This window comes from Oncorhynchus keta, chromosome 10 (assembly GCF_023373465.1).
Source record: "Oncorhynchus keta strain PuntledgeMale-10-30-2019 chromosome 10, Oket_V2, whole genome shotgun sequence".
Lineage (NCBI taxonomy): Eukaryota > Metazoa > Chordata > Actinopteri > Salmoniformes > Salmonidae > Oncorhynchus > Oncorhynchus keta.
Window position 1 is genome coordinate 20,053,303 of NC_068430.1, and position 13,765 is coordinate 20,067,067.

At 42.8% G+C, this 13,765-nt stretch overlaps 1 protein-coding gene across 7 annotated transcripts in view; it reads left to right on the top strand.

Annotated features, from left to right (window-relative positions):
* The window catches only part of LOC118389636 (forkhead box protein P1-B), a 245,979-nt gene that overhangs the window by 131,302 nt on the left and 100,912 nt on the right, over positions 1 to 13,765 (top strand). For all 7 annotated transcript variants that reach the window (XM_052526631.1, XM_052526635.1, XM_052526629.1 and 4 more), the window contains one exon: positions 3,604 to 3,770. In XM_052526631.1, the coding sequence (XP_052382591.1) occupies positions 3,615 to 3,770 (156 nt within the window). In that variant the 5' untranslated portion in view covers positions 3,604 to 3,614. The remainder of the gene's footprint in view (positions 1 to 3,603; positions 3,771 to 13,765) is intronic.

Here is a 13,765-nt window from a genome sequence, read left to right on the forward strand (position 1 = left end):
ACTAAAGAATTTTGGCACAAACCGTCTCAGGGAAGCTCATCTGTGTGCTCGTCGTCCTCACCAAGGTCTGGACCTGACTGCAGTTCGGCATCATAACCAACTTCATTGGGAAAATATTCACCATCAATGGCCACTGGCACACTGGAGAGGTGTGCTGTTCACGGATTAATACAGTTTTCAACTGTACCAGGCAGATGGCAGACAGTGTGTATTGCGTCGTGTGGGCAAGCGGTTTGCTGATGTCAATGTTGTGAACAGAGTGACCCATGGTGGCGGTGGAATTATGCTATGGGCAGGCATAAGTTATTGACAATGAACACAATTGCGTTTTATCGATGGCAATTTAAATGCACAGAGATAACTTGACGAGATCCTGAGGCCCATTGTCTTGTCATTCATCCGCCTCCATCATCTCATGTTTCAGCATGACAATGCACGGCCCCATGTCACAAGGATCTGTACACAATTCCTGGAAGCTAAAAATGAAAATGTCCCAGTTCTTCTATGGCCTGCATACTCACCAGACATGTCACTCATTGAGCATGTTTGGGATGCTCTGTATCGACATGTACGGCAGCGTGTTCCAGTTCCCGCCAATATCCAGCATCTTCACACAGCCATTGAAGAGTGGGACAACATTACACAGGCCACAATCAACAGCCTGATCAACGCTATGTGAAGAAGATGTGTCACACTGCATGAGGCAAATGGTGGTCACACCAGATACTGTCTGGTTTTCCGATCCACACCCCTACCTTTTCTTTTATGTATCTGTGACAAACAGATGCATATCTGTATTCCCAGTCATGTGAAATCCATAGATTAGGGCCTAATGAATGTAACTCAGTAAAATCTTTGAAATTGTTGCATGTTGCGTTTGTATTTTTGTTCAGTGTACGTAGCATAAATCATTCGATACATTTCTATGTGAATGGGAAAACAACATGTTTGATTTTAAAAGGCATTAAGCACTAACTTCAGTTCAACAAAGGCCCTCTGTAGGGCAATAAAGGCAGGCTGAAGCTCCAAAAGAGCCTGCTCAGCCATCGGGGAAATAGCATACACAACAGTTGAGGTGAGGGGGCGGCTGACATACAACTGAAACAATACCGACCACATTATCTGATGAGGACTCACTAGGATGTTCTGCTTGCGAGAAGAGCATTTTCATTGTTGGACATAAGACTAGAGACACCAGTAAATCAGCTCCAAGTGATTTTAATTTAGGAAATATTTTAATCTCATGCATAATAAAGAGATATATGTGATCGGATACAAATGTAAGCAAGGTTTGAAATTATTATGTTTTAGTCAAATATTATATCTGTTTGCAGTCTACATATTATTTGTAATTATGTTTTGGTCCCCCGACCATCCACTCAAGAAAAAAAACGGCCCTCGGCTGAATCTAGTTGATGATCTCTGAGCTGTACTATTCTATTCTATTGTTATCTTGCTTATTCTGATTTCTGATATTAAATGCGAACATGACAAACTGTCAGGCTCCATTTGACGTCTGTCAGACAGAGTGAGTCCCCATTGTGGCTCCTCTGCTGTGGGCCAGCGGTGCCTTGTTTCAAATCAAATCAAATTGTATTAGTCACATGCGCTGAATACAACAGGTATAGATAGACCTTACAGTGAAATGCTTACTTACGATCCCCTAACCGACAATGCAGTTTAAAAAAATGCATATAAGAATAATTAATTAAATGTATAGATGATATAGATGCATAGATGATAACAACAGAGAGTATAAGTGGTGTAAAAAGAGGGGTAGCCAATAGTCTGGGTAGCCATTTGATTAGGTGTTCAGGAGTCATATGGCTTAGGGGTAGAAGATGTTTAGAAGCCTCTTGGACCTAGACTTGGGGCTCCGGTACCGCTTGCTGTGCGGTAGCAGAGAGAACAGTCTTTGACTATGGTGGCTGGAGTCTTTGACAATTTTTAGGGCCTTCCTCTGACACCGCCTGGTATAGAAGTCCTGGATGGCAGGAAGCTTGGCCCCAGTGATGGTCTGGGTCGTTCGCACTACCCTCTGTAGTGCCTTGCGGTTGGAGGCCGAGCAGTTGCCATACCAGGCAGTGATGCAACCAGTCAGGATGCTCTCGATGGTGCAGCTGTAGAACCTTTTGAGGATCTGAGGACCCATGCCAAATATTTTCAGTCTCCTGAGGGGGAATAGGTTTTGTAGTGCCCTCTTCATGACTGTCTTGGTGTGCTTGGACCATGTTAGTTTGTTGGTGATGTGGACACTAAGGAACTTGAAGCTCTCAACCTGCTCTACTGCAGCCCCGTCGATGAGACTGGGGGCGTGCTCGGGCCTCTTTTTCATGTAGTCCACAATCATCTCCTTTGTCTTGATCACTTTGAGGGAGAGGTTGTTGTCCTGGCACAGCACGACCAGGTCTCTGAACTCATCAATATAGGGTGTCTCTTGTTTAGATTGGCATCTCAGGAGACTCAGCCCCTCTGTTGAGCACACATTAACACGTACTGGCCTCCCTATAACACGGCTTAAACACAACATTTTAAATCTGCATTTAGTCTAATTTCCACCATCTTTCATGACGAGGCCCAATGTTTTAAGGGCAATTATTCTACTTTGTATAAATCATTAATCAGCCAAGTTAATTTACTTCTGTCTGACTTGGTCAGCTTCATTAACTGCTCTGGAGTTGGGCAACTAGACGCGCCTCCCGCCGCACCAGGCTTGTGACCAACACAAAAGATGTAAATCTCACCACTGATTTCAGGAATGCAGACCCAGATAAGCATCAGTGTCATTCAGTTCATACTTATCCCAGGAGCGAGGGGAGGGAGTTGGGCTGGGGGGTGAGGGGATGTCTGTCTGGCTTGTGCATCATCAAAATTAGAAACAATAAGGACTTGAAAATGGAAAAAAATCTACTGCTGAATATTTGTTTTATTTTAGTTGGATTATAGAATTACATGCAATTATAGAGCATATGTAACCATTTGTATACAGCACATTCTCCTTTAAAATGAAGTAACAACAGAAAAGGTTTTTGGTATAGACTCATATGTTGGTATTAATTGGATATTTCTCATGGAGATCCTTTGGCAGGCAGGCACGCCCACCCGTTGGACCTGTTTCCCATTAAAAACCCATTCTGCGTGGTTCTTCTGGGAGTAAATATATCAATTTCCATAGAAAGTGTTTTGTTTGTGAGGGTGAGTGTTTTCTTGGACTCCATTGCTTTGCCTCACTGAGGTTAGGTTTCTCTCAGATGTGTGTTTTTATCCCCTGCTTTCCACACAGCCGTGAAGCAGAACACTAACAGAACCTGATCTATGCTCCTTCCTCCAGCCCAGTACGGACATGTCATCTGCAAGTATCTTGTCCGGAAAGACAAAGCAAAAGACTAGTTCATCACCCAGTGGAAGGAGAGTCTATGAATACAGTGCAAACAAACAAACAAGAAACAGTCAGGAATGAACCAATAGAAAAATCTGTTATAGAAGTGAACTCGTGTGGGAAGGAAATGACACGTTTACAGTTTGGCCCAGGTTAGAACGTACTGTATCCCCTGTACTGTGCCTTGTTTTAACAGCAGTTTCTCCTACTCCCTGCTGTCTCAGGTTTTTAAGTCATGATGCAACAATCTGGGACCGAGGCGACAAGCAATGGTCCAGCCAGTCAGAACAGAGCAGCGAGCGTGGAGGACGGGTCCAGGGACGCGAGGCCCAAGAGCGCCACGTCAGTGGACGTCATGGCAGCTGACCTGATCCATCTCCAGCAGCAGCAGGTCAACTCGGTTCCTCTCTTCACACCTGTCTTAATGAAAGGAATAATCCCCTCAAAAACTATCTTTTGGTATTTGTTTCATTATTTTACTGTTTTTTACAGTCCTAAAAATGTTTTGCATGTCAGCAATCAAGTTACTATTTGCTTTTTGAAAGTCTTATATCTTCACAACTTGATTGCTGACATGCAAAACCTTTTGGGACTGTATCAACAGTGGCCTAATGAAAATAATGTCAAAATGAGTGGATTTTATTCCCATGGCAACAGCAGTCCCTATCCCCTCTAAAGTGCCTGTTAATATTTAATCCCGACCCAAAGTACATCAAGTACATAAACACATGATTATTATTTATGTATATTGGAGAGTGTTTTGAATGTTTAAAGAGAGGGTAGTGCTCTCAATGATTGTGTGTTTGGATGCGGACATGTTTAGTGTATTATGCAGCTTCTTCATTTTGGTGAAGTATTTGTTGAGGCAGGTCAACATATTTTAAGTGTATAGGTGCCACACGATTCTCGGACAGTTGGAGTGCTGTGCTATGCAATGGGCTGACAGTATTTTCCCTTAGCTCATTGTAAACACGCCTCACACTCACAACTAATGCCACACTCCTCTGTGTCCAACCAATGAGGCCCATAGAATGGCGGTAGATTTATTATTAGTGAAGCCCAAAACATTTTCAGCATCTGAGACTTGAGGGAAACAGACAAGCTCTTTCTGTTGGTGTCAGTGTTATGTGTGCCACACGACAGCGTGTTTAAGGAAACAGCATTGAAAAGATCACTGTGTCTCATGCTGTCTTGGCATTGAAGAATGACTGGGGTTGTTGTCAAGAGCAGTTTAGTCATGATGCACAGCCTCTTTTGTTGCTGCCTGTTGTCACAGTATATCTATCAACATCTGTATGAGGTAAAGAACAATGCTGAAACATGCATTTTGTCACAACAAAAATAACAGCAATTCATTTGAAGTAATTTGTTTGAAGCAATCAGCTTGTGAACACGTACAGCACATTGTGAGTAATAGCCCAAGAAATCACAGGTTTGTGATGTGTTGCAAGCCAGAAACATTAACACCAGCAAAGTTGCAAATGCACAATTTACAATAATTCCTTCAGCAATAATAGAAAAAGTAGACAAATAAAGATGTGTCTGCAAACGTCCTTTACTTGTTAGACCTATAGGTGGTCTACTCCACATGGCTGTCCCTCCCTCCTCTCCCCTCCATCACTGCTGTTCTAGCCGTCTCCCTTATTTTCTCCAGCTCAACATTATCATGTCGTCAGTGAGAAAATCACAGCCATACTGAATTCATTACTGCAGTAGTCGCACAAAACCATGGATACAATTTCAATAACTGCGGGCCACAGTTGAGTAAACAGTTGCACTGAAACTTAATTCCTGTTGACTTTTCCTTCATTCTTTGCCAGGGGCGCATTGTGATTCGCTGTGCAAAGACAACAGGGGTTACAACTTTGATGAATGTGAGGCAGACGAGAGGGAGAGAGAGAGCAGGGAAATGTGGCATGGATGCACACTTGACACCAAGGAGAGAGAGAGAAAATCCTTCACCCGAGGAAAAGAGCCAACTGTCCGACACTGGTCTCTGTTCTCTGGTCATATGGATGGGATAATGATTCTCTCAGATCAGTCATTTAGGAAAATAATGTAGAAATAAAAACATTACTTGTGAATTTAGTCCTGTAGAATTTTTTCCTATTCATTTCAATAAATCGTAGATGTTTTTCTTTCCGTTTGTCCCTTTGAACAAAGAAAGACCATGGTTAATTTCTGTGGCGTACCATACGGTTTATGATGGAGAGAGAGAGGCAGATGGATGAATTGTTCTGTGTGATAAATGGTGCATGGTTCGGGATGAAGGACGAGATGTCTCATTCTCCGCTCCTGACGTTCTCCTTTGATAGGGTACTTACCAGTGGAGAGTTCTGGGGGAATGCGCCTGCGTTTTTATTCTCCCATTAGGCTAACCCAGGATTTTCATTCATGCATCATGAACCATGTTAATTGTCCCATGGGCATTAAGATCTTCGCTCAATTACTTGATAACTTTTACTTTTGTGGCATTTTGCAGTCTGTCTTTTACGTTTTATTTGCTGGTTGTGCTAATATAGGGGGGAACTTGACAGATATGTGGGCTACTCTGAGAAACATCCAAGACACCATTTCCCTTTTGGTGATGCAGAAATCAATCTAGATTGTTTTGTTCACCCCTGAGTCAGGGTGAACAACAAACCTGGTGGTGGTATATCATTTATTCTTATTAGGGAACATAACTGTGAAAGACAGTGCTCATTAATAAAGATAGGGGATAGAATAATTGTAATCTGTTTGATCATCTTGATTCTGACAGGGGAATTCATCTTGTAGACCAGTCAGATTTGGGGGAAGTGGACCATAAGCTTGCTTTAAACATCTCTATTAGTAAGTCAAATACTGGGCTGTAATACCTCTGCAGAAACAAGATGCTCTCCTGGCTTATCTAAATCTCCAATCGAAGTGGTTTCCCATTATTGGTCATTCACTGTATAGACACATTTTATGTTTGAACAGAAATGTTCCCATTTGGTGGATAAATATAGTGTATTGTTGTGTCAACCAAACAGAAGGTTTGCACCCTATATTTTCTCAATATGACTCCTTTATTTTATGTTTTCTCTCAACTTTTTTGCTGATGGAGCAGAAGTTGTGGTTTTCAGAAATCCCTTTAATGAGGAAGTGAAGATTATAGACATCATAAAGACAAAATATATTTTTAAAAAGGGGCTGTGTTTTTGCAATAGCTACACATTTGTGGGTTTTCCGTTTGTTTTGTTGTTATTGATTTTGTCCAAAGGAGCCGTCACAGATTAGACCAGATGCAGCCAACCACATAGACGAGCAGGCAGTCATAGTGATGATGTGATTGAACAGTTAGATACTGTAGGCTGCTGTTGACTCCTGCACATTCAAGTTACTACATGTACTGTTGTTGATTGTGATTTATGGTTGATTTAGGCATTGCATTCGTAATCTTGCACATGTTTATGCAAGCAACCGATTCCTCTGCTAGAAATTGGATTCAGCTGATATAACTGGAGTATTAAATATTAATATCCTGTCTCTTAGAGGTGTTCTTTTGATGAAGTTTGAGAGATTCCTCAAATATCATCGTTCCTCAGTGATAGAAAATACATTGATTGTACAAATCATTAAGAACACCTTCCTAATATTAACACACTTTTACCCTCAGCACTAGGAACAGACACCTCCTGAGCTGCAGGCTTCAATAAACGTTGCAGGAAAAGATGATCACGAGGAAAATTACGTTATCTGGCAAGCTTAAAGGCCTTACATAAACATGTGGTGGAAATATTAAACAACGCAGACTGTGGCCTCCAAAAATCTGGCTTCTCTAGAAAATACACTGAGTGTACAAAACATTCAGAATATTGAGTTGCCCCACCTTTTGCTCTCAGAACAGCCTCGATTCATCAGTGCATGGACTCTACAAGGTGTCGCACTGGGATGCTGAACCATGTTTACTCCAATGCTTCCCAAAGTTGTGTCAAGTTGGCTGGATGTCCATTGGGTTGTGGACCATTCTTCATACACATGGGAAACTGTTGAGCGTGAAAAACCCAGCAGCGTTGCAGTTCTTGACACAAACCGGTGAACCTGGCACCTACTACCATACCCTGTTCAAAGGCATGTCAATCCTTTGTCTTGCCCTTCACCCTATGAATGGCACACATGAACAATCCATGTCCCAATTGTTTCAATGCATAACAATCCTTATTTAACCTGTCTCCTCCCCTTCATCTACACTGATTGAAGTGGATTTAACATGTGACATCAATAAGTGATCATATCTTTCACCTGGATTAACCTGGTCAGTCTATGTCAAGGAAAGAGCAGATGTTCATAATGTTTTGTCCACTCATTGTACACGCCAACAATATCATCAGAAAAAGAACAACAGCAGAATCATTGCTTTTTCTTTAAAGCAGAAATATCGATCCAGGCTTCTTTGTCAGACAAGTTCTCTAAAGCTTTGACACAAATCGCAAGATAAGGCAAACCAACTTTTTTCTTCTTTAATGTCTCTTCGGTGTTGGAGCAGGGCCATCAGTACTGTCTGGAGAGCAACATTTTGGCTCTTCACATGGAGCTGCAGACACAGGTTAGCTGTTTGCATAATATAAACTATAACAAGGTCCCTCTCGACATGGTGGAAGAGAGAGACATACACACACACACACACACACACACACACACACACACACACACACACACACACACACACACACACACACACACACACACACACACACACACACACACACACACTGCTCAGCACAGCCCTGTACTGTAAAGTAGACAACCAGGCCCAGTACAGTACAGTGTAGCAGGGCCAGTGCTGCTGTGGCCTGTGTCCTGGTCAGTAGAGCAGACTAGTGGTCAGACTAACTGGCATTTAGATCAGAAAGGTTAAAATCATCAGGTCAGAGGTGAGCCCAGAGCAGCTCTCATGCTGCTGGACCGCTGGCTGCTGATTGCGTCCACTTGACTGTGGAGTTCAGTGGAACAGAACCACCCCTCTTTACTACAAGTAAAAAACACTCGTTATCACCACACATTTTAATTAAATTAAATTCAGTAATTCAGCTTTTTGTTTTCTCACAGCAGTATATCTGCTCAGTACTGCATAACCAATAGGTGTGATAAAGGGCTGGTTTCTCTGTGTGGTTGGTGTCCAAAGGCAATGACGCATTATTCTCTCATTGTGTGTTTGCTTCCTGAGGGTTGCAGTCAATGACAAATATGCATGCCACACACACACACAAGTGCACACACACACCCCTCCTCATCTCAGAGAGGATCATGTTAAAAGGATACACACTGCTCTGTTTCACTCACAGCCACCTGTGTAATTCTGTGGATTGTCTTTCCTTCATCTCTCAGTGCTCTCAGGTATCTGCTTGTAAACTGTTCATATTGTCAGATCGGGCTGGGGACGGTAGAGGCTCCAACTTATTGGAAATCTGGGAGAACGGATAACATCAGTGTTATGACACTGCATATTGCCCTAAATTGCTTTGTTGGTAAAACGATAGTGCTCTTCCAATTTGAATAATTGTATGGAATCCCTCCCAGAACAGTTTAATTATGTTATCACACAACTCACAGCATCTGTCTTTATAGTGGAGCAGATGACAGTTTTATTACAGGCTGAATTTCTTGGGTGGTTCTGGCAATTGATGTGTGATCTGATTAATAATCATACTGATGGAGGTGAAAATTGAACAGTAATGTGCTTGTATGTAGAAATTGGAAAAGATAATTAGAAAAAAAACACGCCATGTGTCACAAGAAAACTTCATCACTGTTTTTGTCGATTCCTAAGCCTTCCGCAATTGAACCATATTGCTTTTTGAGTCTAGTTAATTGTTACATGCAATATATTTTTCTCCCAGGGAAGAGAGATCTGTTTAGTCTATCCCAGTATAACTTCTGAAGCCTTTTGTCATGTCTTGTTGAGTTTTCTTCCTGAGTTTTGGAGGTAAACACATTAGCAGCACCAAAATGGCAAGCTCATGAAATCATCCATTTTGTTAAGTGTACCTTAAGCGTGTCCTTTCAGCCCGTGAGACGATCAGCAGCAGAGAGAGATGCAGCACAGGTTGCATGTTTGCATACCATACCAAACCCATAAGTTTAAAATAGTTGACTGATCCATGGGTTGACATCCTGTTTACACACCCTCCCCGGGGCTGGTTCATTTGGGCAAATGGGGGGGGGTCTGAGGAGTTGTTTGACAATAAGGTCATCAGAGAGACTCTTAAATTCCCTCATGCCCCAACAAGCCTGCAACGCTGCAAGGTAAGTCGCTCCATACTATACTGTAGCTAACCCTGGCTCCATGAAACACAGGGATAATGGATTTCAGGTCAAACGGTCAGGATGGGGTGTAATGTTTTTTAAAAAAAAGTTTTTTTACATTTTACCTTTATTGAACGAGGCAAGTCAGTTAAGAACAAATTCTTATTTTCAATGACAGCCTAGGAACAGTGGGTTAACTGCCTGTTCAGGGGCAGAACGACACATTTGTATTGTTTTGTATCCCGTATTTATCAGGATGATGTAACGGTGAAGTGGAAACGTCTAGGAGCGACAACAGCTCAGCTGCAAAGTGGTAGGCCACACAAGCTCACAGAGAGGGACCGCCGAGTGCTGAAGCACGTGGCACGTAAAAATCATCTGTCCTCGGTTGCAACACTCACTACCGAGTTCCAAACTGCCTCTGGAAGCAACGTTAGCACAATAACTGTTCGCCAGGGGCTTCATTAAAGGAGTTTCCATGGTCGAGCAGCCACACACAAGCCTAAGATCAAGCAATGCTAAGTGTCGGCTGGAGTGGTGTAAAGCTCGCAGCCATTGGACTCTGGAGCAGTAGAAATGCGTTCTCTGGAATGATGAATCACGCTTCACCATCTGGGTGTCCAACGGAACGAATCTGGGTTTGGCGGATGCCAAGGGAACGCTACCAGCCCCCGTGCATAGTGCCAACTGTAAAGTTTGGTGGAAGAGGAATAATGGTCTGGGGCTGTTTTTCATGGTTTGAGCTAAACCCCATAGTTCCAGTAAAATTAAATCTTAATGCTATTCTAGATGATTCTGTGCTTCCAGCTTTGTAGCTATAGTTTGGGGAAGGCCCTTTCCTAATTCAGCATGACAATGCCTCCATGCACAAAGCAAGGTCCATACAGAAATGGTTTGTCAAGATTGGTGTGGAAGAATTTGACTGGCCAGGACAAAGAGCCCTGACCTCAACCCCATTGAACAGCTTTAGGATGAATTGGAACGACGACTGTGAGCGAGGCCTAATCACCCAACATCAGTGCCCGACCTCATTAAAGCTCTTGTGACTGAATGGAAGCAATTCCCTGCAGCATCAAGTGGAAAGCCTTCCCAGAAGAGTGGAGGCTGTTATAGCAGCAAAGGGGGGACCAACTCCATATTAATGCCCATGATTTTGGAATGAGATGTTTAACGATTTTGATAATGTAGTGTATTTAGCAATCTTATAGCTTGGGGATAGAAGCTGTTCAGGGTCCTGTTGGTTCCGGACTTGGTGCATCGGTACAGCTTGGCTGTGAGGTAGTAGAGAGAAAGTCAATGACTTATTTTTGAAGTGTTCTACTCCGCTAGCCAGCATCTCGCCTAAACAGGTGTGCGTTTCTTTCGCTTCCAGATTGGCTGGACTCTTTGAACATTATTAAGGCCTTCCTCTCTGACACCGCTTGGTATAGATGTCCTGGATGGTAGGGAGCTCGGCCCAAGTGATGTACTGGGCCATACTCACTAGCCACTGCAGCGCCTTGCGTTCGGATGCGAAGCAGTTGCCATACCAAGCAGGGATGCAGCCAGTCAAGATGTGAGGGCCCATGCCAAATCTTTTCATCCTCCTGAGGGGGAAGAGGTGTTGTCGTGCCTACTTCACGACTGTTGGTGTGTGTGGACCATGTTAATTCCTTAGTGATGTGGACACCGAGGAACTTGAAGATCTCGACCTACTCCACTAAATGCATCTAGTGTGTAATGTTGGGTCAGTGTGGCCACTGCTTTCTATGTAAATTATGAGTGTGTATGCTGGGATCATTAGGAAGCCTGAAGTGGCTCTCATTGTGGGGCACCCGGATGATGGCCGTGTCTGTGCGTTAGTGCTGAAGAGGGAAACTGTAAACTTCTGAGTAGGTGTCTGAAGTCTGTGTTGGTTCATTATTAGATGGCTTATTAAGAGGGCTGAACTGACTAGGGTTTTGACTAAATGCATCGATGATGTTTTATTTAAAGTAATACTCACAGACCCATCCCTAAACCTCCCGATCGCACACACACACACACACACACACACACACACACGTATGCTCACACACCAACACACACACGCATGCGCACACACACACACACACACACACACACTGGTATTGGTCTGTTTTTGTTGAGCAGATTGTGTGTTTAGTTTTGTAAATAAGGAACCATTTTAACAGGGCCTCAGGAGGCTTGGGTTGGGAAAGTACAAGCCCAAACATGGCTGGTTTTAATAGCCATTGTCAAAACACTCTTTAAACAAAAAAACTATTCAGTGGAATGGAATGTTTACATCTAGTTGAATAATAATGCCTTTTTTGGAGAAACTAGTATTTTAGGATGGCCAATTTGACCCAATTTATTAGGGATAAAGTTAGAGTAAATATGTACCAAGAAAGTATTTCCTACACAGAAAACTTATGGGTAATTAATATTAATAGGCTGTGCTTGTTAACACCACCAATGCAAGTGCAATGTAGATCCCATTAACATAGAAGGGGCCCTAAGGAATTTGGCAGATAAGGGTTAAACGAGCTATTGAAATTGAAACTGGATCTTTCTCCCATTAAAACACTTATTTGTTTCAATAAAGCCCTAATCCTTGCAACTGCATTTGCCTCAGATTAAAGCATCTATTTGGGCTTCAGAGGCCACAACAGTGCACAGATACATATGGGTGTGTGTGTGTGTGTATGTGTGTGCGTGCGTGTGCATGTGTGTGTGTGTGTGTGTGAATGTGTGTATTGGGGTTGGCGGGATGGATTACCAATGGAGGTACTAGCCTGCTAATGCAAAGCGGAGTAGTGAAACTGGCTTTTTATATTTGATTAATAATCTACGCGCCACACTGTGGAAAACAGACGTCAATGTTCATTCACGCCGTCAGACCCCAGATCTGAAACTGGGCATGCTGGGTGACAGAGAGGGAAGAGAAGAGCTGGAGTCTGGAGGGGAGCAAAGTGATGGCAGCAAAACGCCTGTTTACTCTTGCCAGGCATCTGTTAGCAACACGCAAGCTTGTGATATTGCTCCCCAGAGCAACTTGTGAAGAATGTGCCTGCCGCCTGTTTCTTAAAGGGCTCAAAATGCCTCTAAATGGGTTAGCTGCCTGATGGTACCAAACGGTCAGGGGCAGACTTAGTGATTTGGAGGCTTGAAACAGCGGCCAGTCTGAGCCCCCTCCCCCATGGGTCTACAATAATTTTTTTTAGGGGTTATATAGTAAAGACATGTAATTTGACAATAAAAATGTATGTGCCATGAACACAATCATGAACACAACCAGTCATGTTTTCATCTGTTTGTTAAACAAATCATTACAGAAAGTAGATTACCTTTCCACGTTCATCCAAAAAATATTTCCAGCAAGTGGTTGAAACGATCTCACCGAAGAAAGCATCCGAGTGAGGGAAACGGCGCCCCTCTGTCTTTCTATATGTAGCTCATGTATCTGATGCTGTCTGGCCAAAAGGAGTATGACATGCCATACTCTTTTTAACCAGACAGCAGCAGATACATGTGCTACACATACTGTACATGGCCCCTGCCTCGACAACAAAGGCAGTATTATCAGCAGCACCTGTCTTTTTACAAAAGAAATGCTTTAAGATTTAATTTTTCTGTGAAAATTATTATAATATTTTTTTCTCTGCCCCGTTCTGAAAGCGCCTCATTGCTGCAAGTTCATTTCAATGAAAGTCATGTTTGCTATCATATCGTGTGAAACAATGCACGGGAACTCTGTCAGGGTAGAATAGTCCATTATAATGAACCAGTCCGTGGGTGATTAATGACACTTGTTTCTACTATTCTGAGAAAAATATTTGTATATGTATGGAAATAAAGTATTGATCTATATTATGAATTATTATTCAGCTGGATGGATTTATTTACATTTTTGGAGGCCTTTTTTGTCAGCAATGTGGCCTCATTAACCTGGGCACAGTGGCCAGACAAAACCCCCCTTCCAACTATTTCCATTGTAACTTTTAAGCTTCCTGCAGATTTTGAAGTTGCTGAACCAACTTGCTGAAGTAAGACAGAATGAGAGCGATGAGCTGAGCAGCCCATGACAGCGGGTCATTTGTCGGGGTGGGCTGGTTTGGGGATGCCTCGAGCGGAGTA